This window comes from Gymnogyps californianus, chromosome 1 (genome assembly GCF_018139145.2).
Source record: "Gymnogyps californianus isolate 813 chromosome 1, ASM1813914v2, whole genome shotgun sequence".
NCBI classification, from domain to species: domain Eukaryota; kingdom Metazoa; phylum Chordata; class Aves; order Accipitriformes; family Cathartidae; genus Gymnogyps; species Gymnogyps californianus.
In genome coordinates this window covers 152,546,889-152,573,359 of record NC_059471.1, presented here as the reverse complement: position 1 = coordinate 152,573,359, position 26,471 = coordinate 152,546,889, and the positions used below count along the sequence as shown (strand labels likewise).

The 26,471-nt window shown below is 36.5% G+C and overlaps 1 protein-coding gene across 6 annotated transcripts in view; it reads right to left on the bottom strand.

Moving 5' to 3' along the window:
- DNM1L (dynamin 1 like) overlaps nucleotides 1-26,471 on the bottom strand; it is a 40,431-nt gene that overhangs the window by 3,380 nt on the left and 10,580 nt on the right. Inside the window, exons 2-18 of one of the 6 annotated variants that reach the window (XM_050915628.1) lie at nucleotides 25,142-25,289; nucleotides 19,018-19,056; nucleotides 17,775-17,821; nucleotides 16,614-16,685; nucleotides 15,963-16,049; nucleotides 15,000-15,162; nucleotides 12,914-13,034; nucleotides 12,158-12,289; nucleotides 11,669-11,875; nucleotides 11,351-11,471; nucleotides 9,814-9,969; nucleotides 9,613-9,702; nucleotides 8,520-8,612; nucleotides 6,901-6,957; nucleotides 5,847-5,855; nucleotides 2,546-2,713; nucleotides 1,768-1,877 (exon numbers count right to left, since the gene is read on the bottom strand). In XM_050915628.1, the coding sequence (XP_050771585.1) occupies nucleotides 1,768-1,877; nucleotides 2,546-2,713; nucleotides 5,847-5,855; nucleotides 6,901-6,957; nucleotides 8,520-8,612; nucleotides 9,613-9,702; nucleotides 9,814-9,969; nucleotides 11,351-11,471; nucleotides 11,669-11,875; nucleotides 12,158-12,289; nucleotides 12,914-13,034; nucleotides 15,000-15,162; nucleotides 15,963-16,049; nucleotides 16,614-16,685; nucleotides 17,775-17,821; nucleotides 19,018-19,056; nucleotides 25,142-25,289 (1,820 nt within the window). Of the gene's footprint in view, nucleotides 1-1,767; nucleotides 1,878-2,545; nucleotides 2,714-4,985; nucleotides 5,064-5,846; nucleotides 5,856-6,900; nucleotides 6,958-8,519; nucleotides 8,613-9,612; nucleotides 9,703-9,813; nucleotides 9,970-11,350; nucleotides 11,472-11,668; nucleotides 11,876-12,157; nucleotides 12,290-12,913; nucleotides 13,035-14,999; nucleotides 15,163-15,962; nucleotides 16,050-16,613; nucleotides 16,686-17,774; nucleotides 17,822-19,017; nucleotides 19,057-25,141; nucleotides 25,290-26,471 lie in introns of all 6 variants that reach the window. The other 5 variants (XM_050915625.1, XM_050915629.1, XM_050915626.1 and 2 more) reach the window with 5 other exon arrangements.

Sequence of the window (26,471 nt, the reverse complement as noted above, 5' to 3'; positions counted from 1 at the left end):
AGCAGTACTCTTCTGAAAAAGTGGGGGAAAATATTTACATGAGCACTGACAAATCATCATAGTAAAACAGTACCAAAATCTGAGGATATAAACACAGGATCAAAAATTGAATTAGTGCACCTCAGGTTATTTCAGAGTGACAGTAACTGACAATAAAAACACTGACAGTTGTTCCCAACTGAGAAATAAAACATGTTAGTTTAGACAACCTTGTTAGTGTAGTATCTTAGCAGCAGTATTTTGCAACTAGAGTGGACTGGGAGTTGACGTATAATCAGTACTGACTCATTCAGTAGTGACCACATCACTCTTCTCATGTACCCATAGCCCTAGATCTAAATCAAAATAATTTTCACTGGCAGATCAAGAGTTTTTGCTCAGAGTGCTGCAATTGTCACTGCAGAATTAACTTGACAAGGACCATGCAAGTCTAAACAGCCAGACCCAAGATCAACCAAGATCCATCAACACATCTGAGCTTTTGGAATCATACTCCCAAGTTTGGCCAGGAATTTTCCTGCTACATTCTGCTGCTTTATGGTTCTTTACTAGCCAGTTGTGGGAAGACTTCCAGGAAATCATGCTAAGACCATATAGATCTATTAGTACTCAAGTAATTCAATTTACATCCTCCTTTCAAGCCAATACATTGCAAGTTGTACCAAAAGAAGAGCTTAAGAAAGAAGCCTAGAATACTTTGGAAGTCACGCAAGAGTGAAAGCAACCCAAAACTCAGGTTCAAAGCTGTGTGGGTACAGATACCATCCAAACCATCCAAGTAAGAGCCTGAATTAGTTCTGCAAGTATGATATGGGATGGACAAGAGTACTATCTTCGAGAGGTATTTCCTAAAAATATTTGTGAATTAGGTGAGGATGTCCTAATGCTTGAGACAGCATTTTATTTTTTTCCTTATGTATGCATATTTACTGCAAAGAACGTGAAGGGATTGTTTAGAGTACGCAAGGAGGTAACACTACTAGTACTAACACTGCAGTAAACTTAAGGTAAAGAAAGCAATTCCCTGCCATGAAATACTAAAAATTATATTGTGGAGAATATTAGTTTACTGGATAGAATAAAACTTCTATGACCTCACTAATCTGCTCTAAACTCTCATTTCCAGATTCCCATATCTCCCCCAAAATTTCCCATATATACATATTAAAAAAAAAAAAATATTTAAATTAGGTCTTTCCACAAAGACTTAAGCAAAGCGAAGTTTTACATCATTCTTCATTTAAAAAAAAAATACAACAATTTTTAAGCAAAACTTTAAAGGCATTTTCCACAGTTGCACACAGCAGAAACATCACTTTTATGCTATTTCCATCCTTATAGCTAAGTACTAGAAAACTTAGCTGCAGTAGTTCCTATTCAACCTTCCCGTTTGAAATAACAGGATGGCAAAGCTAAGTTCTGTCAGGGCAACACAGCACCTAGAGTTTATTCCGGTTATTTGCTGCAGATCGTCCATCTGAATTGCAGTAGCCTCCAGAAGAGCAGGCATCTCCTAAATAATTAATTAAACCTTTTACTTAATATAATACAGAACTCAATCCATTAGAGAAAACGAGTGCTTCTTCAGGCTTCTTAATTCTGTGAAGGGTCAAGTTTTACTGCTGCTGCCCCTTCTAAAAAAAAAAATCATATTTTCTCTCTGCTTACAAACATAAGAACATGATAAAATAACAACATTATATACATGACTCTTGAGATATCACAACATTTGTATGGCTTAAACATTTCTAAGAAGTTTTATTTTACCTGTCCTGAATGTTCTTCCTGACAATAAGGAAGTAAGATTTAATAAGTCGTTCAATCACTTCACAATCTCGTTGCTCACGGGCAGAAAGTTTGCGTGCAACAGGTACAGGCTATGTAAAAAAAAAAAAACCCTCAGTTTACAAATTCTGCTCATTTGCGTAAGTAAAACTCAAACTGTGGAGTCTAAAATAAACTATTGCACTTTTAGTCTGATAGTTTGATAGATGTAACCTGTCTTGCAACAAACCTCTAATTCTTCAGAAATAAAATGAGAGACATGTCAAAATCCAGATCTGTGAAACAAAGGTCAGAGGGCACCACTACTAAATTTTTTTTAAAAGCTCACTAAAGGAACTAAGCTCTCCAAACACTTGAAGGATCTCTATCTATTTTTAACTTGGGGGTTTTGTCTTTAATGGTTCTTTTCCTCTAATATAAAAATGCCAACTTCAGGAAAAAAGAGCAGGAATTGAGTTGAGACATGGGCTGAGATTTGTTTCTGTAGAAAGAGCAATCTAGACAAGGAGTTCACTTGCACAGGAATTTGTGAAAGGAAGCCAGTTATCCCAAATCATAGGCTGAAACTGGACAGGGGGAAAGATGAAGGATTGGGCAAGCAGGAAAGCCCAAGAGACTGGCTAGAGCTCCCTGTCCCTATAGTGGTAATTACTTACAAAGATATCATATATTAGTAGCAAAGTTACAAGATCTGCAATTCAGATGTTTTCTTTCCTGAGCCTGAACTACAAAGAGGAGGTATTTGTCTTTCATGACTTACCACATCTAATAGGTTTACAGCATGTCCTTTTTGAGGACTAGCAGGTAGGGCTGCAGCTGGCTTGGATTTTTCCTCTGCCGATACCTCTTCTGCTTTTGAGGGTTTCAGCATTCCTCTCCAGTTGCCTGTTCCAGGCTCCTGAGACATATCTCCCGCTCCAGGAGCAGCCTGCACAAACAGCACAATGAAGAAACATTGGAGAGTTAGAACTTGGGCGCTGCAAAGCGGTGTCTGATCAAATCTACTATTACTGAGCTATAGGTAAGACTCACTAAAAATGAGATTTTCATATGTATATTCCCTTCGTTCTGTTCTTCACGTTCCCCACCTTTGTTCTCCCTTTGCTGCTTACAGCTGACACAAAGTACCAGTAAAATGAAAGCTTTTAAAACTCGTATTCTTCCTAATAATGGTATGAAAATGCCTCACATAAAGAAGCTCCCCAGCACTTTAAGGGTCTACAAATCACTTCTGAAATATGGAATGGTCTTCCTAAATCATTTGGGTTTTACCATTTTTACCATACATCCTTGGAGCAATACAACGTATACTATCAGGATCATTCTGAAAGTATGTTTTGAAGATCACCACAGCTCTTGGAAGACTTGAATTTAAATTCTTTGGTATTTTATTTAAATATAAACTGAAGTTTCTTACAATAACAGCTAAAAAATATGCACATTTATGTTTCCAGGTACCACAGCTACGAACGTATTTGTACTGCCAGACCTCAATTTACAGAAGGCTTTTTTTGTACCAAATCAAAACAAAACAAAAATCTCAGTCCTCTGGAAGTGAGGATCAGAGTTTCTGGGAAGTTCCAGACAAAGAATGACTCACTGATCTTGTGAGAAAAGTAACACCCAACTCCTAAACATTAGGAATCACGGGACAAAAGAAATATTAGTAGATGGTATCCACCACATGTTAAATTAGTATAAAAAACCAAAACAAACAGTTTCTTTTGATGTGGAACAGTGGTAATTTTTATTTTGTACCTTTCCATAAGCCTAGTATCCATTCTATTTACTACTGTGCTTTAAAATCTGTTGCCATTGGAAAAACATTCAAGGTCATTCAAGGCTCTGAACTACTACTACTTATGTCTTGTTTCAGATACAGGATAAAATAAGCTAAATTTATCTATTGTGTTTACAATTAAAACACCACAGGCTGATCTTGAGTCTAAAAAAAGAGAGTGAGAAACAAAGCATGGCAAATAGAAAACCAACAGCTGCATACTAGAAGGAAACCCAGCTAAACTGTGCACATCAGAAATTTTATTAAAATTGCACAACTGTTCAGAGGTGCTGTAAAAAATACACTATAAGAATTCAAATCAACCTCTGCTAATAAGAGAGAACCATTGATAAGGAAAGCTCCATTACATTATTTCCGATTGCAAGACAGCCATTCAAAATGGCAAAAATCCCTATGCCACTCTCATTCACTATTACTGTGGAGCCTGCTCTATCTCCAAAGTAGTTTCAGAAACAAAGCTACATTCTTTCACAAGAAAGAGTGTGTTGAGTATGTACCACCTAATAAGGACAAGTTTTGTGGGAAACACAAACCAAATTTGGCAGCTTCCTGCAATTTCTTGAGTCACAACAGTATCCTCACAGTAGCTCTTGATTTCTTTTTAACTTTTGCAGCATATCAGAACCTCTAAAACTCTGACAAAAATAATAGTTAAAATTCTACTACTGACTAGATTTTGACTTTAACTACTTTGTTCAGGACAGAAATGGCAGCTTTGCACTAGAAGCTGAAAGTGCACATGCAATGAAGCAGAAAGCCTGAGTCCTCTTGGTACTCCTAATACACAAACTTGTGACTACCCATCCAAGTGAAATCAATTATCAAAAAAGTCTTTACAGTAATGAGCTGTTATTTTAACATGAGAGACAGCACACCTAAAGTGTAAAAAACCACTGCAGAACACATTTCACAAATATAAGTAAACCAGGGATTGAACAATTATGTCAAACAACAAAAAGGAGGTTCAGTTTGAACAAAGCCTATAAAGATTCCCTGCAGGAAGCAGGAAACTCACATTTTTAGCTTATCTTCTGTCCTCCTTCTTTAACTGTCAACACATTAAAAACATGCAGTTTAACAACCATGCTGAACACTTTTGATTACAATACTGTTGCACCAAACAAGCTATTGACTACAGTTTGAGGCAAATTATGCTGCATACTTGCACCACAATATATTGCAACCAAGAGTTCAAACAGAAAGCAGTGACTTTGCCACCTAATGGCACATCTTTACCTGCCACTGCACATACTAAAATCAGTAATGCCAAGTAGTCTATACTCTGTAGGGCATACTGTGTCAGTGACAGAGCACTAAATACAAACTGCTTTCTGTACTATCTGCGGTGCACCGCAACAGAAATGTGCATGCAGTGCTTATAGGAAAAATCAAGACAGACCTTGCCATCAGCCTCAGCAGAAGCAGCAGTAACAGCCTCCTGGGAAGCAGGTGTCAATGCACCTGGAGGTTTAGTAGACTAAGGAAGGTAAAAAATGCAGGGAGGGGAAAAAAAAAAAAAAACAAAACACAACAAAATTCAACTGCAGACCACCAAATCTACCTCGCAAATTTCATACACTTTTACCTACTAGCATCTTTAAAAATCCAGAAAAGAAAATATTTTGAATTTGCAAGCAAAACAGTAGTATAAGCAGAAAAAAGAAAAAAAAAGCATCTCCAAGACAGTTAAAAGACTTTTGGCTTATCTGGCCTTCAATTTCATTTCAACTCCTACACTGATGATATAATTATGAAGTCAATAAAAAGAAGGATCAAAGAGCCCTGAAAGCAATCTCTAGATAGCTACCTTAAATTCCCAGTTCATCCATCAGCTGGCATCTGCTGATTAAAGGCAGTAACATTAGATGCGTTCTGGGACTCTGTCTCACTTTTTAAGCTAACAAACTTAATGAACTGCTTTCTATCAGCTGTAGTAACTCCTGTCACAACCTGTGAGGAGCTTAAACTATATTCTGTATTTTGGATTTGTCCTGGTTTTGGCTGGGATAGAGTTAATTTTCTTCTTAGTAGCTGGTACAGTGCTGTGTTTTGGATTTAGTGTGAGAATAATGTTGATAACACACTGATGTTTTAGTTGTTGCTAAGTAGCGCTTATCCTAAGTCAAGGACTTTTCAGTTTCCCATGCTCTGCCAGCGAGCAGGTGTGCAAGAAGCTGGGAGGGAGCATGGCCAGGACAGCTGACCCAAACTAGCCAAAGGGGTATTCCATACCATGAAACGTCATGCCCAGTATATAAACTGGGGGGAGCTGGCTGGGAGGGGTGGATTACTGCTGGGGCATCGGTCAGTGGGTGGTGAGCAATTGCATTGTGCATCACTGGGGTATTTTCTCCCCCTCCACCCCCCCCTTCTTTTTTTGTTATATTCCTTTTCATTACTATTATTATTATATTTCATCATTATTATTGTTAGTATTATATTTTACTTCAGTTATTAAACCGTTCTTATCTCAACCCATGAGTTTTACCTTCTTTGCTGATTCTCCTCCCCATGCCACTGGGGAGGCGGGGGGGAGTGAGGGAGAGGCTGCGTGGTGCTTAGCTGCTGGCTGGGGTTAAACCACAACAGGATTCTAAATACTTCATGTAATATTAAATACCTAACTGTCTAAAATTCCAGCTGATTGTTAGACCATTATTTTTACAGCCAGGCACTGTTTTCCATGACACTTAGTTCTTCCATCCAGGTACTTACTTGTCATTGAACTAATCCCAAAACCTGGTAAAACTAAGCAAGCTCCAGAGACAGAATACATGACTGGATTATGATGATCAACTGAAAACGTCACCTCCACCATCTTCTCCCAAAGAAAGCAAGACTGCAATAAATTGCAGTTTTAAGAGGGACTTTAAAAAAAAAAACAACCACCAATTCACTATGTTGGCACACTGAATATTTTAAAACACTTGTTTATCTTTTGAAATCAGTGTGTCTCAGCCATAAATTTAAGCATGCAAGTTCTGACTCCATCTTTTACATCTGCAGGTATTTCAAGCCTTACTTCAGATGACATTCAAGTAATAAGGGTAATATTAATGTAAATTCATAGGCAAGTCTTAAGAAACCCCAGATTTAAAACCTGCCAAAAATTGCATCTTTGGAAGAAGAAAATAACATTCCACTTCCAGCTTCTGAAATTGAAAGAAAAAAAGTCACCTGGAAGAAAAGAAACCTGGAAGCTCCCAAGACTGTTACTAGGGCAGCATAACAAAGTTTCCAATACTTAGATTGGATCAAAGGAGAATGCATTAAACTTTAAATGAATAAATAAATAAAGATCAACATTTACTTACCTTGTCTCGTGGCACAGCAGAAGGCAATTCCCGGGCTAACCTGTTACGCCTTTGTTCCTTTAAAAACAATCCAGCAAGACCTCAATTATGTATTGCTCTGTATCAACACATATGCAAGATTCGTATTTTACGGATGACTTGCATTTTAGAAACAAACACTAGTAATTTCATCTCATCCAGTGTCATGTAGTCATACTATGATCCTATGAAAATCTCAATTATTTGGATAAAACTACTCTGATTACCTGGTCAAAAGTAAATTCTCAATATAAAAACTTTTGCAAAACACTCCATAATCAAAACTAGAGCTTTTAAAAAACAAGATCAAAGCTACACAGTTAGGCTCAGCATAGATACCCTACAGCCCTCATTAAGCTTTAAATCTTCGAAGTAATCTAAAAGGATTTGATTCTGTGGCCAGCAGGGTTAACTATGATTAGCCCAAAAGTAAGAAGGAGGAGGCAGAATTCACTTTATAGCAAAACAGAATTTGAAGCAATCAGGACAAAGAAAGATCTGGTTTTTCTTGAAATTAAGAATTGATTGTCCACTGAATAAGGATAAGATGTTTTACGTGCTTTGTTTCTTCAAAAATTTCAATGTCCTGTTCCGGAAAATGTTGGGAAAAAACTAGTTTAAGTAACACATGATAATATAATTATCTCATATGTTCAACTTCGCTAAGTCGTAATTTTTGTACTCACGGCAGTTTACACCTACATTGTTTCTGAACTAGATTCAAGAGCAGTCTACCAAGGCAAATTCAATTGTATACCCAGTCAATACAAAATTTATGTATAGAAGAAAGTAAAAGGTTAGATTAAAGAGCAGAAATGATAACATAAGCATTTAAAAAAGAACACTATGAAAGAATGTGTTGGATAAGGAGGGGAACACAAGAATATTAGTGAGCTCTTAGTCAGATGGATGAAGTACTGCATCAAAATCAGATTGCAAGAAAGAATTGAGCAGATCAGTTGCAGAACAACTGCTTCTATAGGATGATGACAGCAACCAGCATTATCAATCAAAGCTGGGCTTGAAAAACAGAAGGACTACTGAAATTGTAAAAGGCTTATGGGAGATTGATGGAGAAAATGTCTTGGGGAGATTGAAGCGTGGTAACACAGATTCAAGAACAATGCCGAAAGAAGGCAGAAATTAGAACCTGAATAGAGGAAACAATACTTATATTATCCTTTCATGAATGAGAGGAACATTATAGCTATTGATACATTCCATCAGAGACAAAATGCAGTTACTTCAACATCAAAGAGTATTTCACAACTATCTATTTAAAGTTTCTCTTCCAAAAAATTCATTTAATAGCCAATACTCAATTAGGTGCCCATCTTATTTTCTAGACAGAAACACAGGCAGAATTGTTTTCAGTGAAATATCAACCACTGTTCCTGAATGTAATATGCAATATATATCTAACAAATCAACAGATCACAAGATAAGAGTATACACCGTATTTGTAACGTATCACATTTTTATACTTCAAAATGTAGAACTGTGCTTCAGTGAAATAAATTGAAGCATTTGTTCTTTTACCAGTTATTTACGCTCTCATTTCAAGAAGTCAAAAGACTTTCTAAGAGAATGTATTTTCTTACCTCTATGTTGTTATTCATTAAACCACAGGCATCAGCAAAGTCTGGATGTTTGGTATTGATATAAGCTAACTCAATGGCCACTAGATTATGAACCTGCAATGCAATGTCATTCACAGTTCAAAAATTCAGCGAGTAAATCTAGTGCTAGTGAAGAGCAATGATCTACAATGCTAGAAGGTGTAGTCTAAGTGTCCATTGCAAAAGACCGTTCTTACTGCCCCAGAGACATTAAAGTTCTGGTCCAGAAGGCAAGAAGGGAATTCATTCATTCATTGCAATACATTCAGACCTTCAGCCGTTTTGGATGTTACATCAGTTTTACTTGTTAGCTTCATCAAGCTAACCCCTCTCCAGCAATAAATAAAGAAAATGCAGCAATTTAATGAGTGTAAGCTATATAGTAATGAAGTGAACTATACAGTCAACCTTCAGCCACAAGCCACATAAAACATTTGAACCAGTGAGAGATGGCTCACTATGGGGGATAGTGAACATACACAACAATTTTTGGTTTTCACATCAAACATACACAGAGTCAATAATTGAAACACTTTGTTTCCTCCCCAATAAGCAGCCCAAAGCAGACTTTTATATTAAAACATATTTACTCAAAGCTAGAAGTTGAATTTTTAGTTCTCACTAGCTGAAGGGCATTACAAGCAAAATCAACATTTTGTGTTGATTTTATCTCCAACACACACAGAATAAGGACTACAACTTAATTTTCATCATTGCATCCCGAACTCTACAGTAAATACACAGCTTCTGTTACAAGGGAGGGAAACGTACCTATATCAGAAAGACTAGGAGATGTGAAATCCAAGTTTTAGTAAAATTCTTCCTGGAAAATTTAAACCTAGGGGACAATAAGCTGAAGAGGGTTCCCCCCACCCCTTTGTTTTTTATGTATCTGTCTTCTAATATAGAAGAAGTTTCAAACTGTGTAGATATTAAATACCTAGCTATTTAACAAATACAAGTTAAGATTCCTTTAATAATTTGGGTTCCTGACATTACAGAGCAAACAGAAGCATCAAGAAAGACTCCAGAAAACACACTTTTTCCAGCAAAATTACAGTAGATGGAAAATTACCATTTCATTTGTGACAGGAAGTCTTCTACGCAGAAGACAGGTTACTACTTCAACTATGGCATCGTGCAATTTAGGAAACCTCAATAATTCCTAGAAACAAACCAAAAATTTACTGATGAGACTTTCAGAATTTTTTAGGGAAGTGGGGGGAAAAAAAAAGCCCAATAATTACAAACATAATTATAAAAAATGCATTTTTACCTGTGTACTGTAATTACTACAATGCTGGATAATCCTCTGCATTTCTTCATGAACCAGCTCCACACAGCGCAAGCTAGGTTCTTCTAAACGTTTGATTTGCCTTTTTACCAGCAATTCAAATGAAACTTCAGGAACAAACAACGCAGGACGGGGACCCTAGTTCAAAAGGAGGGAAAAAGCTGCTAAATTGTGTATTAAAACAACATACATTTCTAAGAAGTAGTATCTGATGAAGCCCAGAATAAATCAGGTCACAGTGCTCGCACCCAAAAGAACACTCAGAACAGGTCTTAAGAGTAAAATATGTTACAAGAATATTTAAATATAAAAGCTATAAAATATAAAGTTATTACCTTTAAGACAAACTCTACGTTAAATAATGATTAACCAGCATCCTTACAGAATCTTGAAGATTTCTACCTACTAATGTCACTCTAGGCTTACAACTATGAACAATTCTTTTCACATTTGTGGATCCAAGTTAAAATGAAATTTATTATAAAGGCAAAGACATTCTCTTCCTAACTTCGGAAAGAACAGTTATCATTACTTATTTGACAGTCCTGGGCATACAATTCTTACTGCAAGGTAGGTGGGTTTTCTGTTAAGTATAATCATAATACAGTGTCACTGATTTACAGTGTTTGGGATAATTTCATTTATGACCATACAGACCAATGCTTAGCTATACATAAAACATTTTTTACCTGAAATTTCCTTTTTAAAAATTAAATAAGCTATAGAAACACAAAGATGTGATATCACATAAACCCAAGACATCTCTCCTGTTACTAAATGCTGTTTTACGTTTTACATTTACAGAAGGATAAGAGCATGCACACAGATCATTGCTGCAGAGTACCTAATGCACTCCAAGTTGGAGTAATTACTGACCATGCAGAAACCTGACTGTCTGTCCACACCCAACAGAACACAGTACAAAAGCAGACTTACGTGTTTGACATCCAAAGTCAAGCTCTAAGGAGTGAACATTCTATATACTGCAAAATTTAAGTGAACTTACTCTGTTAATTCTCAGCAACACCGATTCCCATATTCACAAGAAACCAAATCTGTCATGTGAACACTGAACCACTGAAGAGTTGTGTCCCTTATATAGAATTAAAATATATGAATGCGTCCTAGCCCATACATCTCAGACTGAGTCTTCATAACTAACAGAAGTGCTTAATGCAAAATAAATGCAGAGCCAGTCTTCCATCACCATTTCTGTAATATATAATAGCTTCAGCATAGCATTGCCAAAGCTGGACCTGAGCTTTTTTCCAGCCTGTAAATAACAGTAATGAGATGTAAGCATTCACCTTAAACTCATTCCATGTAGGATAATGGCTGCAAGTTTGGATATTGTCATTTTTCCACTTAAAATACCAAAAAGCAGGACTCAGCCTCCTCATATTAACTCATTCAGCTGAGATCATTAATTCACAGGACTGAAGGAGCACAAATTTGTTGAAACCTTATCTTCTAATCCAGTATATAGCAACAACACTTAGAAATACAGAAGAACACTCACAGTAGCATTTCTAATGGCAGTCAGAATATCAATTGTGTTAAGACCACCCAGCGGGTCAACAGATTCTAAAGTTCTTCCAAACGTCTCATGAAAAATGTAACAGATTCTGGCTCCACCACATCTGAAAGAATAAAATAACAACTGAAGCAGCAAACAAGAAAAAAAGCTCTCATTGCAAATGTTTTTTAGTTACTTGGATTCAAACATTTTTGAGTATGTTATGCTCCAGTGTAGTACTACTGCCAGTGAAAGCCAGCAAGAGCTGCTGGGTCGAGCTAACTGCTCAGTCAATATTCTAGAAAACCACTTGGTACTTACAGCTCTGAAGTCTCTATGTATTTTGCTGTTCCTTCAATAGTGTTACAATATTCTGTGGCAAATTTGGTAATAAGCTGCAATAAAGTGGCACTTTTGTCCTCAACAGGTTCCCCATAGCTGTTTAGTAGAGACTGGTACTGAGCAGCTAAAACATTGATTCTGGTTTTCAGTTCTGGCAAGCAATCCCTGATATGATGCATCAGTAGTCTAAAAACAGAAAACAGTCCCTCATCAGAAGGGAGTAAAAGTTTCAGCTTTATCATCTCCATCAAAACAGAGAAGAGACAGAAAATAATCACCAAAGGAAAACATTTACTCAGGAAAATTACAGTAAATTCAGAAACTGAATTTGGAACCAGAGTTTTCCTTAATGTATCACTGTACAGCACCAAAAGGGAAAGAAAAGGTAAAAAAAAAGTTTACACATATTTCTATCTTAAAGTATCTTTAAAAGTACACGTTTAGTTTATTTTACATAATATGTAATACCTGTTCAGTGTTCTAGCAAGATACTTGGTTCCGTTTCGATTGGCTAGGGAAGGATACTTCTTTTGAAGAAAACCATACTCATCACGAATGGAATCAGCTACACTCTTCTTATTGTTAATATCCAACTGACTCCTGAAGTTAAAAGGCAGAGTTACACACTAGTTAATAGATGCAAAGTAAAAATAATTTACACTTCTGCTTTTCTGGACAGGACATCTAACAGCTGGTTTTTGCTTCACACACATAACTCATCTTCCTTAGACGATAAAGGGTTTTATTTGTTGTTTCATGCAGCACAGTCAACAAATCAGTATGGGTAGCAGCTGTACACAGACTAAGCAACGCTTCTATCAAAACTACATGAGATTTGACCTAGCTAATGCAAAAAATAAAGTGAACAGTACTATAGCCATATGCAGTTAGCACTAATATATACAAGATCTGTACTGGATCAGTGCTAATGTGAACAGCTGACCAGAAGCACCCCTCAAGCTAAAAAACAACAGCGGAAAGAAGTGACACTACAGTTCTTTTAGAGGAAGTGTCCCTACTCCTTTCTAAATCAGCAGTCGGTTGAGTGGAAGAAGAACAGACAGGCTTTTGAAAAGTGAGCAACAAGCTTCTCGCTTGCTTATTCAGAAGTTTATTTCAACATCGTCACCTTATTCTTAAAACCATATTCACAGTTAAAAAAGCTGAAAGCATTACTTCATATTAACACAGTTTTAAAAATAGCATCAATGTGCCCAGACAGACCTGTTCACTACTCCAATAATGCCAAGTTTGACTGGAATCACTCTTCCCATAAGCACATCCATAGCATCAGTGCCAGCATCCATGAGATCCAGCTTTGTGATAACAGCAAGGGTTCTTCGACCTGCCAAAAGGAAAACTCACTCACAGGGATGTTTTGTCTTGATCGGGGTAGCTAAGACTCATCGTTCAAAAAGTTCCTCAGACAGCTGCATGAAGTTTAATGCTGCAAACCAGCAAAGACTAGCGCAAGAACATGTGGTATTAGTCTATCTGGAGCCCCTTATTAACAGGAGTATAAGAAAGTACTTGGCAGGTACTACTCCCCACACAGATCTGGTTAAAGAAAAAGGTTTAGGCACCATGCAGTTTGAAATTATAGTCGTTACTGATTACAGCAAACATTTTTGCATACTACATGAGGTTAGAGGTGTTACTAAGCACTTGTGGAGAAGACCAAGTAAGGCAGGCATGGGACTCGCAAGTGTGAGTGGACTGAACATATTTCTAGCATATATATAGGACCAGACGTAACGGCAATCTGTTTGGAACTATATTTGAGACACCACTACCCACTGGAGAAGCTGCTAAAGGAGGCAACAGGCCCACTTCCAGCATAGTGCATCAAATACAGAGCTGAAAGCCCCAAGAGACTGAACAGCCTGAAACCCATCCACTGAAGAAGCTTTAGGGGATTTAAAATATGTTTCATTAGCAAAATTTATTGAATATGTGACTGAATGTTTTCCGACTTAAAACTAAGCTTCATATTGGACACTGTGGAAGAAAAAGTGACTTAAATGCATTAAAAAGGTAAATATTGCACATCTAAACAGGTAGGCTAACATGCACAGGATTTGTCTGGGACCTTAATATTTCCCAGGCTCTTGGGTCTGCAAAAAAACATGGCAAAAACTTTTTCTTTAAAATATAACACACTTTTCGAGTCTAAAAATAAACCAGTACCTCAGCGAAATCAGTAGGTTCTTGGGTCCTGAAACTTTCAGATGAATGCAAGTCAGAGAGTCTACCTACTTTAGTACTTCAAGTTCTCATTACATACCATTATTCCTACAGAACCTGCAACATGAGCTCCCACTCCAGACCTTTAAGGTTTAGAACTTTGGGAAGTGATCCAGAAGTCACAGCTGATCATTTTTACAGGGGTGAATTAAAAGGAAAGGGTCTGCTGCCTTGAACCAGGACAATTTGACTGAGAAGACTGCCAGAAGAGGTTCTCCCTCGAGGTTACGTGGCTGTGGAACCCACAAAGGCTTAGGCAGACAGGCCAAAGCAGACTTGGGAGTTGAAAACAAGCAAGAAATGTTACGCTCTATGGGAAGAAAAAATTGATGGTAAAGCATACCAACACCAAACTTTAGCCTAATTTCAGTATACTTATGTTTAGAGTATAGTTTTCCATATTCTTTCAAATCACACAGTGTCATTTATTAGTCAGTGGTACCAAGAGCACTTTCTACACACAAGAAGCAGGTACCCAGTAGCTTCAGATCTGTTTCAAAGTCATTAGGTAAATATAAAATGATAATCTTCTTTTTAGATTAAATCAAATCAGTCAGTTCTGTCACATAAATGCAGGGCACCAAAATGGATACTGACAGTATATATTAATTTTATTCTTACTAAAAGTCACTAAACTAAGAGCTAGACAGTCAATTACTAGCTTCAGGATGGCATATTTTCTCTACTAAAAGAAGCAACATTGAACAATAAAGCATGAAGTCATCCTAACAGACCACTGTAAACTACTAAAAATCTCAAACCCCCCAACATTCTGTAATGCCATTCTGCTGCTCTGGAAACAGAAGCGGCTCCTATGACTACTAAAATAGTTATCTGGCCTGTTCGTAAGCCAGAAATCTATTAGATATTAATTCATCACAGCATTCTCCAAGTTGCAGAGACTGCAGCAGGAAGTCTTTAAGCAAATATAATAATTTTATTTTCTAGGAAATGCAGTGACATTTGTTTTTCTTACTACTTTTTTGCCAAATAACTGCAGTTTTATTTTAGGATTTAATTTAAAAAAGAAGTTGAATTACAGGATCCAGTTTTTCTTGCTGCTTACCATCTGGATCCACCTCCCGTGCAATTTTAAGTGCTTCTGAAGTGGCCATGTCTGTGTTAGCAGCTGTGACTGCCAGGATAATTGAATTTGGGTTGCTGATGAATTGAAGGATTAGCTCTCTTATTTGAAGTTCAATGTCCTTAGGCTGATCACCAACAGGCACCTAGAGAAAAAACAACATACAACTGTTCAAAATTGTATATTGATGCCTGTGTGAGACCACTCATTGAAAGTTCATACCCTATACCATGGTATAAGATAAAGTTTTCCAGTCCTTTCCTTCCCCCTTCACAAACAAACATGAAAGAAAAGGAAGATCCTGGAAGGTATAAAAGTCAAAAACACTCTTGTAGAAATAAGAATCAATTCAAATTATTTGATACTGTTGTCAAGACGACTTGGTAGCCAAGAACCACCTGCACAACTGGCAGAGTGGGGTATGTATGTGTGCATAGGCAGGGAAAGAAGTCATCCTGTCATCTTCATGCCACAGAAAATTATTCCGTATAAAACCTGAACAAACAGGACCTGAATATTTTTTCTAGTGTATCCTCACTTTATACAACTTCTTATGCAAAATCTGCATAGCAACTTCTGGAGAAGCAACGGGAAGAGCATTTTCAAACTTGTCAAATGCCCATCTATCTGCACGGTACAACTTTGAAACTTCAAGTGCTACCTCTTCCATTAAAAAGAGCATGCAGCCCGCACACTTCCAATCCCTTGGCTGTATTTTGAGAGTAAGAACTTAAGTAGGTCTACCTCTTACAACAGTGAAGAGCACCAGAAACCCAAATGTTACACCAGAAGATGGTGACATCTCGAATTTATATAACCAACTACTTAACCTGAGGAAAGCTGTTTATCTAACAGTACAGAATAATGCCAAAGAGTAAACATACACTCCTTGTTTCAAAGCACACTGTTCACAATGAGTCAGAAGAGAAGCATTCCGCAGCTTACCTTTGTCATTCCAGGTAAATCCACAAGAGTCAGATTTACAACATTAGATGAAAAAATCTTAAGGTGAATAGGTTCAGGACTGATCCCCTAGAAATATATTAAAAATTAATCACTGTACTGGATTATTTAAATGCACCCTTTAGAAAGCCAAAAGCTGTAGTTTAATACTAGAAAAACTTTCTTCCATCATACACCTTACAACTACTTGGTGAGGAAAAAAAGCCAGCCACACCTGTCAACCATTTCCTTTGTCCTTGGAAGCAGCCATGTTTTCCCCCCCTCAATATAATGCATAAAAGCTTTTATATTTCAGTAATTATACAGATATGCAAGAATAGAATACTCAATTTTATAATTACACATAAAGCCATGTATGTGGAAAAATGGAAACAAGTTTAACTCAAAGTTTATTTTTTGCACTATTGTTATGAAAGCTTTGAAGTAAAGCAACGGCAAGTCTCTGCATTTTCTTTTAGCTGGTCATTTATCTCACAAACACAGTGAAAAAATCTCAAGATAGCAAGCAGCATTACTGTGTTCTTCATTAGAACAGTTCACTGCTTTTCACTTCTAGCTGCCAAAACTGTTTAAGAAAGGTTTAAGCAGCAAGAGAGTCTACAGCAAGACAAAGATGGACAGTGCAACATTTACCTTATTATTTCCTGAAATCCTCTCTGTTTCATTTTCTATTTCCTGACGAATTTCATCAAAATCTGTATAGATCTGAAGTACGGAAGAAAAAAATTGTTTAAAAATCAAAGACAGCATACACTTACCTAACTGCAAAATAACGCTCTCTTCTGAAAGAGACATTGAAAAACTCTGTAACTAAGTATACAGAAGGTGACAAAAAATATGAACGACTATTAGCCCTTAAGCTAATGCTAACAGCAATCATCAGTGCTAAAAATTACAGAAGTTGGAATCCTGGTATTTAATCTGTTGATTAATGCTGTGAGATGGCAGTTATTAGCACTTATTACCCCATCAATGTCAGACAAAGTATAAAATATTGTTCACTTAAAGAGAATTTCAAACACTTAGTTCCATTTCTAATCTAGTTGCAATCCTTTGAAGTTAATAAACAACATGTAGTCTGAACCCTTTCTCATCTCGAAGAGGACAAAGAACAAGGACAGAGTTTCATTTCAAATTTTTTCCACTCTTGTCAAATCTATTCTCCTTCCATCAATCCAAAATAACTTAGCACAGAGCCACCCCTGAACAGGTTCCCTCTGCATTCCTCTCTAGATTTCCTTCAATTTCTAGCACTGCCTAGAAGGTGAGGAAATAAGTTTAAAGTAAAACACACTTAAATAATTAATCTGCCAACAAAAAGATGACTGTCTTCAAGCAAAGAATTAAGCTTTGACTCTCTTATTGAAGTCCTAGGTCATCTCAGTTTCTAGTTCTCCCTCCTGATGAGCATTAGGCTCTTCCTTCCCCTTCACAGCTTTCTAACAAACCTCTGAAGTAGCCAATTCTTCAGTGGACTGAAGTGACTTGTGATTATATACTTCCTTGTCTTTGCAATTTCCATTCTAATTTCGCCAATGCACAAAAAAGAAAAATCAACAAAATAACACAAAAAGGATTAAGATAAATAACTCGGCAGAATCAACGACCCACACAGACAATCCAGAAGTCTTCTACTCATAAAAAGCAAAACACAAAATCCTCAATACTCTGGATTATAGTATAGCAGGTAGAATAATCTCCTTTTTGGGCAAGTCAAGGGAAGAGATATAGAATTAAGTATATTTATGATAGCATATTTATGACGCTGCTACTCCATCATCAGAGTAAACATACCTTATTTTTGGTGTGAAGAAATTTACCCCATTCTTCAGCATCTATCTCTGAAAACAAAGAATTGATACATGAGGAAGAGGAAGCAGATGTTTCAATGACGTTTTTCCAAGAACCTGTTTGTTGAAAACTACAATGTGATTTTTTCTTTTCAAGCAGCAAGAGAAAAATTAGTCTGTTTTCTACTGTTAGATGTTAAATAGCTCAGTACAAATAAATTTATGATTCTGCTTATGATTCTGCTTATTTAAACACTGCATCTCACTACTCTTTTTAATTTGTCTCTCTTACACAAGGTGCACCTTCTCAGTTGTGACTGAGCCAATCAGCTATCCTACCATTTTTCACAAATGGTCTAGTCCATTAAATATCAGCTTGCAACAGAAAACAAAAGAATTATTAGCAATAGCTTAAAAAATCTGAAAAAAATACCAGCTTTTAGCATCTTTTCTTTTACCATGCAAGTGAGATCAAATTACAGCTGAAAGAAAAAGTTAGAAAAACCTGTAGAACCAAAATCAAGCAAACAGAAAATACGTAAGAATTCTGCATAACAATGAAGTCTTAGGAGAACATGTCTCTTCCCAAATCTGTCAAGGACAGAACATCTTAACTCCTGTCAGTCACCACTGATGTCCAATATTACTTGGGGGCTATTCAAGAGCAGTCCCAGAAACAGCAAAGGAGGTTTTGTCAATTCCCGCTTCATAGCGCAGGCAGCGGTTTGAGTCACACTGCGAGATACTCACACTTCCACAACTAGGTTTCCAAGCATTAGTGATAAATTCCATTTCAAATTTTTAGGTTGTGGTCATTTCCCCTCTGCTCCCCAATACAGCAATCTGCTCCAGAAGAACAGTCTACAAGAAATCTGGCCATTTAGCAAACACACTGCTTACCTACAATCAAGTAATCTTTCAAAACATTTTTGCCGCTCTAGTTGAATTTCAAGATACTGATCAATAGAGGTTTTTTTAAAGGATTTGGGAATTAAAAGTGCGGGAAATTCTATGAAGCAGCAACGGCACAGAAGAAAAGCAAAAATCATCTCATTCTAATGCAACAAGGTCAGAAAACTAAAAATCAACCAGATCACAAGACTCAGCAAAATAATCAATCAACACAGTAGCCAAAGTGTAAAAGTAAAAGTGTGATCAACAATAAAGTGGCATGAAATGTATGTGGTTTAGTGTATATAAGCATGCACTTTATGCATAGGGAGAAAAAGCAAGTGGATAAAGGCAACCTTTAGAAAGGTGTCTTGGATTTTTCCATGTAGCAGGGTCTGCAGTTAAAGAGAAACAGCATTGAATGATGTTTAAAATTTTTAATCATAATTAATATAGCATTTTATTAACTTTCAGTACCAGACTGTATTACAAAGATCACAAATGCATGCAGACAGATGTGCATGCTATTCGACTATTGATGAGAATGTGTAACATATTAACAACATACACAGAAATAAGATCTTGACTAAACACTGATAAATGATGCATATTAATCAGATATTCTATACAACAAAGTTTACTTGATGATGACTTTATTATTGCTGTTCATCTAATTCCAACAGCTCACAATATTTTTATCTGAGCAGAGAAAACAGCACCATTAGGTTCCGCAAAGCTGAACTTCTTTAGCGAAATATGTTTCTCTTCATTTACTCATGGCAAGAACAAGAAAGAGTAAGGAAACATTTTTAATGTCACTGGAAATAATATTACTGTATGGGAAAGAAATCTGAGGTTTTGCATCAATCTTTCTAATGCTCAATTAAAAAAACCAATTACGGCAGTTCTGAGACAGATTTAAGAAGAGACAACATTAGCTATCACTCTTCTCAACTCTAATTTTCTCAAAATATTTATGGAAATCCCATTACAAAAAAACCCTTTTTATTGAATGGTTGATGAGTTTACAACTCTGTATTTTTATGTGATGCCAGTACAGCACCATGGAAATGCAAGAATCAAAACAAACTGGTGAAGACGTTTTTGGCACGTGCCTGTTTGGCACAAAATGCAAGTAGCACAGCAATAATCAATTCAGTTTGGAAAGCCTAGTACATCTGGGGAGTTATTTTAATGTCTTGCTCAGGTGGGTAAGCCAAAGGTTTATCATCAATGGAAATATGCTGATTTAGATGGACTGGATCCATTAAGGAAAAAAATTTAAAAAACAAACTACTTTTATTCTTAGTGTTCTGCAGGCACACGAGCTATGAAGAAACCATCGTCAGGAGGCAGCTTTTGTTTGTCTTGGTTGGTAAATAGGCAAAATTACATACCAGTCTCCAAAGTAAGCGCAAAATGAGAGGGCTCATTAATTCCAGGTTATTAAACAGGTTTAGTTTATTTACAGTTCAGAGGAAACAAAGCAAAATGCACATATAGGAAGAAACTACAGTATCTTCAGGATTGTATTGCTCATCCTCTCTTAAAAATTGAATCTAAGAAAGTAAAGACAGGCATAAAGCCAGGAAGAAAAAGATACAGCAAGATACTGCCACTATTACATTTGAAAGATACGGACCAAGCGCTCTCCTGTTATGTCCCTCCTAAGGAGATGATGTCCTCCTAGGACACACTGTTTTAGTCTTAAATTACTGATTTTGTGGTGGCATAGGAATTTGCAGCTAGGTACTAGGCTTAGTTCTATGTATAAAGAAATGTTTTGTTTTAGTATAATCTATTAACTTTTTAAAATACATATAAAAAAAGATGCATTCTAGTCAGAGGCATTGCATTTTAACTTGTTAACATCTATGGATCAAAGGAGACTGAAAATTTTTTAAGCTTTAACAAGCCGCAAGTTTTCTTTGCTATATATAACACAAGAGAAGATTGAAGCCATGATAAATGGCTTAGTCTTAACCTCAGCCTTGGTGCTCATAAAAGAAGAAGAAGAAAAAAAAGTTAAGGAATAAATGCAGTCTCCTGAGGTGTACAAAAAAATCTCATCTGGTCCAAGTATAAGCTTTTAGAAGTTTAACTTTATACAGCAGGGAAACTCTTGCCCCACTCTTCTGAGGAAGTCTGTACTGACACCCCTTTAATATTTGAGAAAAACTTCCCAGTTGTTCTAATTTAATGCAAAGGAGTTTTTAGGAAAGGAGGAAGGATTTGCATTACTCAAAATGCAAGGATGCTCAAGGCAAGGAGAAAATATTTTAATTAGCCTACGTTCAACAACCCAATGTTCTGGTTTACATGTAGAACATTTCTTTTATCACTAGTTTCACTGGTAAATCAGTCTTTCCCCGGTTATAGTATTACTTTCTGGAAGCTTTTTGGGCAAAACTTTCAGGTGAATTAATCACCTGATTACATTCAAGATTCAATGCTAGATACAAGTGTGCAGAAATGACATTTTGGTCATTATAAAATTAAGTATTACAGATCATAAGAAATTATTAAAACAGCAGCTATAAGAACAAACAGATCCTGCCTTTCAAAAAAACATCTCCCGAATAAAGCAACAGCCTGTTTGGTTTTCTGGCTTTTCATATCTTGGAGTGAGACCTGAAAACTTTAATTAATATACTGGAAAACTAGACATGATTACAGTATTTTTCTCAGGACTGCCCTCCACCAAACTGTTACCTCCTATACTGCAATGCTCCTTTAAGAAGCTCAAATACAGTACAATGCTAACTGACTTCAGTTATTCATGTATCTCTTCTCCCTTCCTAAAGCAGTAGAAATGTTCCTCATACACAATGGAAGCACAAAGAAGCTGTTCAGTCATAAAAGGCTACCACCATAGAGGATTTCTTGCAGCATGGCAACAAGAACTTCGCAAATACTAAAAAAACCAAAAATCAGCAAAGCATGAAGAATCTTATCTGTTTTCCTAGCTTTCTAGTTCCCATACCTTCACAGCTCTTGGACCCAGCAGACTACCATCTGAACTCTCTTTTTCCCCCCCATCACCTCATCCTTTCCTAGCTCTCTTTCTCTAAATAAAAAGAAAATCCAACTTGTGAAAAAAACGTGCACATCTTCCAATACCTTCTGTATGTTGTACCATTTTTTTCCATCCTTGATGCTAACTAGATGGCAAGCTCTTTTGAGTGAAAGCTCTTTTTCTCTTGTGCTTCTACAAAGCTAAGTACAATGAAGCAGTCCACACTGTTTGGGAGCTAGGGGTAAGAGACTCCTATTTGAAGTAGAGAGCAAGAAGCTGACAAAACAGTTGATTTAGCAAGCAACAGATCTGTATTAATTATTCCTGTATTCCATATCAATTCTATCCGTTCAGAATTTGAACAATGTTCAGCTTCCTATCTTGGACAAAAAAAAGAACCTATAAACATTTACTAATTGACCATTCATATGTTCCCTCCCCTTTTCCATTTCCTAACAAATGGATAAGCTACCAGAATAGGTCTTAGCTACAAGACCAGTTTAATAATTCAAGAGACCAGGCCCAGTTCTCTCGTAAACGCTGCTTCTCTTGCAATTTGATAAAAGAACACCACAGTGTAGTATCACCACATCAAACACACCATATGTGCTGAATAACTAGAGGCTAACAATAAACAGCAAAAGCATAATGAGAACATTTCCTTCACACCAAACCACACGCCTCTGTAGAATATATGTATCAGTCTGAAATATCATGTCATGAAAACACAGCACTTTTTCATATTTAATGGAAAATTAACCTCTCTGCTATTTTCTGACTATCTTGATTTATTGCAGTGACCACCATACAAGGGTATCACATAGCTCATCAGTCACTTTGAAGAACAGCAGACATGATCTTTAATGTCGCATGTTAGAAAATCAGAAGTTAGTTCAAATGTCTGGCTGCAATTCTTTCTCAACAATCTTTCTCAATGTGCTCCCCAGAATCAAATAAAAAATTAAAAAAAAAAATACAAAATACAAAAACAAAAAACCCCCAAACCAACCAAACAAAACCGCTAAATCGATAAGAACTGATATTCTTTGGCAGCTCACATGCATCAGATGATGTCAAAATTAAGCTATTGGAGAGACACAATTTTTTCCTTCACAGTCATGAAGACAAGGCAACTGTCCATGCTTAAACGAATACCACAGCAATCCAAAGTGCTCTGTGTTAAAAACAGGGAAGCTTTCTGGATGCAAAGACTCAAAGGTAAAATTTAAACTTATAAGAACCACAGACTAGTACTATTTTTAAATGGATGTATTTATATGTGATACTAGTACATATCTAGAGCAAGCATTAGGATGGATAAAGGTGACAAATCACAAAACAGAAATCACAAAACAAAGAGGCAGTTGCATAAAAGTATCTGTGCACACAGAGTTCATTATCAGCCCATTCAGAAAGCAGCATGCTGAGACTGATACTCTCTTGTCCAATATTCAACTTGTAAAGAAGAAACCCCTCATCTGGAGAAAATCCTTTTCTGCAAGACTATGGATAGATTTCCCTCTGGGAAATCCCAAACACATATTCAACCCTACCTCAATATCCACCTCATAACAAACAAAAATATGACCTGCAATAGTATAGTGACTTATTACAATGTCAGACAGCATAGTCAGGACCAGAGGTTGCCATCTTTTTTCTTTCCAAGCTACTTGATCCCATCTTCTCAGATGTAACACCACAACCTGTACATATACTAAAACAGATCAGTGACAAATCCATTTAGACTGCAATTTGCCTTAATTTTGGAGGGAGAAGAGAGGCATTTCAAATGCAGCTGGTAAATCATAAAAGTTTGTCTGTTCTTACCAAAAAAGCCCATGTCTCTCTCAAAGGAACATCAAGAAGAGATTATAACATGTACATCTTGCATATTGATTTTTTTTTTCCACAAAGATCTAAATGGGCCTTATAAATATTAATGTAGCCCAACATCCTTATGCAATAATATCATTATCCCATTTTAAATTTAAAATCTGAATCCCCAGATCAAATGCAACTTACAACAGAAAGGCTCTGCCTTGACTCAGAATACTCTAATTACAAAACCATCTTTTATACCTGTAAAGTTGCAGAGCAGAACAAAATCACGTTTTATCCTACAACTCAGAATCAAAGCATTCTGAAAAGTACTAGAAACTATACACTGCACAACGCAAATAACACAAAACCACATTTAAAGAGATCAAATGTGCCATTTCTAAAAGGTTGCCAAGAGACGCTCTGAATTTTCCACCCTTGGAGGTTTTCAAGACTCAACTGGATAAAGCCCTGCGCAACCTGGTCTTGAGTTCAGAGTTGGCCCTTTTTTGAGGAGGAGGTTGGACTAGAGACCTCCCGAGATCATTTCCAACCTGAATTGTCCTACAATCTCTCACAATCCAGCACACCTGGATTGCACACTAGAAGTTCTTAATTGTTGTGAACCCAATTGTGCTCTCTGCTTGCGGCAATAACGAAAATTGGAGCTTAAACCTTTTAAACTGCACAATATTAGTAACTGTTCTTCAGAAATCAAAGGCTATAAATCTTACATGAAAACAAATACTGTATGAACTTCTGATACCTTGACTTACTATTGCTAGAACTAAAAAAAATTTGAACACAATGAGAATTAATAATTATAGCCCCAAGTTTATCATGCCAGCAAAAGCCTGTGTACTTTTTACTGCCTACATCAAAAAGCTAAGATGTATCTTACGATCAGAAGGTGGATATGCCGCTGCTGCTCTTTCATAAGATCAAGAGCACTAGTTAGTATAGAATGAGCATTTAAACTCCCAAGGGACAACTGAGATTGCTTTCTTGATCTGCTGAAGGATAATATAGAAACACTACAGAAGACATAAGCTTCAAACTAGACAGCTTCAGAGCATTTAAAGTGTTGTTCTTGATGTGCTTGGAATCTCTCAGTGCAGCCCAGTAAGGCAGCATCCGTAAGCTACAGAACGTGCCCATTAAATTCTGTTTGCATCTACTACAAGTTTGTTTTCATTTCTCCTTCTTCCGCTCTATTCAGAACTTATGTATTTCCTAACCTCCTTCTAGAAAGTCACATACTCATCCTCTCAAGAAAAAAAACTCATTTATACAGCAAAAGAGGAGGGGAAGAAAAACACACACAAGAAAATCATGTTCTCTACACTCTAGACAATCATTATCATAACTGAAATGCTTTCTTTGGCCTGCTTTTCTCAAAAGCGTTTCCTAAGAACAAACAGGAAAGCTTAAAACATTAAAGATATTTTGAATATCCAAAAGATTTTGACTTCATTACATTTGCTAAATGGACAGAACAGATGTGACAACAGCTGTGTTTTCTTCCAAGTAAATTTCAAAAAGCACACTCGAGTTTTAAGATTACAACTGATTTTTCAGTCAAATGAACAAGAACGATTAAAAGTCTCTTTCCTACAAGGCAAAACACACTCTTGGATCACACTTACCATTTTCATCTCCAGCTGTTTTCCGACCATCCTCTGGGGAAACATGCACCAGCTGCAGAATAAGGGGTCTCCGGGTGACAACTCCAGTACCTCGTGGGAGCAGATCCCTCCCCACAAGACTTTCCAACACAGAACTCTTTCCACTGCTCTGAAAATTGGAATACAGCTACATGATTTTCTTAAATATCAAAATGCTGTAATATTTTAGTTTTAGCTTGCTTTCATCACTCCTGCAAACAGTGCCCTATTCTGTCCTCTGCTATACAGTGCCCGAAGGAGTGTCTGATAGACTCACTGCATCTAACACAGTGGTATCACACTGCATAGGCACTAAAGGACACAAGTCTGCTATAAACCAGTAACTGTCTAAACCTGCTCGGGATACTTGAAAGCCATGGGACCCTTAAAAGCCATGTAGATAGATGTATTTTCTATCTCTCAAGGCTAAATTAAACATGTAATAGGTTTCAGAAAAATTAATATCCTATTTAACATTTTCTACCCCAAATATTAATCTCTGCAGAAACATTTTTGGAAAAGAAAAAATTATTTTTCTTTATAATGCTCAGAAGGAAATTCTATGTCTTCTACTATGTCATTTTCTAACATCTTGCAGTAACACTTCTCTCTGTAGACTAAGGAATTTAACCTTCTGTTAGTATTAACATGGTCTGGCCATGTTAATACTAACAGGAGCATTATATAAGATACTAACTACGTACACTTGAGTACATTAAGCTATTAAAATCTTATATTCCTTTCAGTTTGGTTTTTTTGGTATATCAGCTTCATAAGTGCAGACATTATTTTATACTCTAAATATATAAACATTGTTTTATACTGTCTCTCCCACTCTCTCTCTCTCTCTGTATATATATAAGTATTTACAACTGAATTGACTGCAAACATCTGTCTACATAATAACAAACTGTAAGAAGTTGTGAAATACTTAAAGGCTGTGAAATTACAAATTTGCTTTGAGAGTCTACATTTAAAAATGTTCTCCTGTAGCGCTTTTGTATAAAATGCAGAATTGGGCTACCTGGTCCAACAAGCAGCTGTGAACACATGAGTTTTAAGAGTGATTCAAGACTACTACCATGTTAAAACTAACAACAAACAACAGACCCAGATATGTCAACATAATACTTTGACAGTCTGACCGATAAGATTTTGTCTTTTTAACAGAACTGTATTAAACTCTTCCAGTTTTCTGCAGCTGGAAAGTCAACATGGGCATGCCATGAGAAAAGCTGCTCTGACAATCATCACCGTCAGCTAGGAAATGTTTCTATATTAATGCTACTACCAAACAATTCTCTTAAAAACA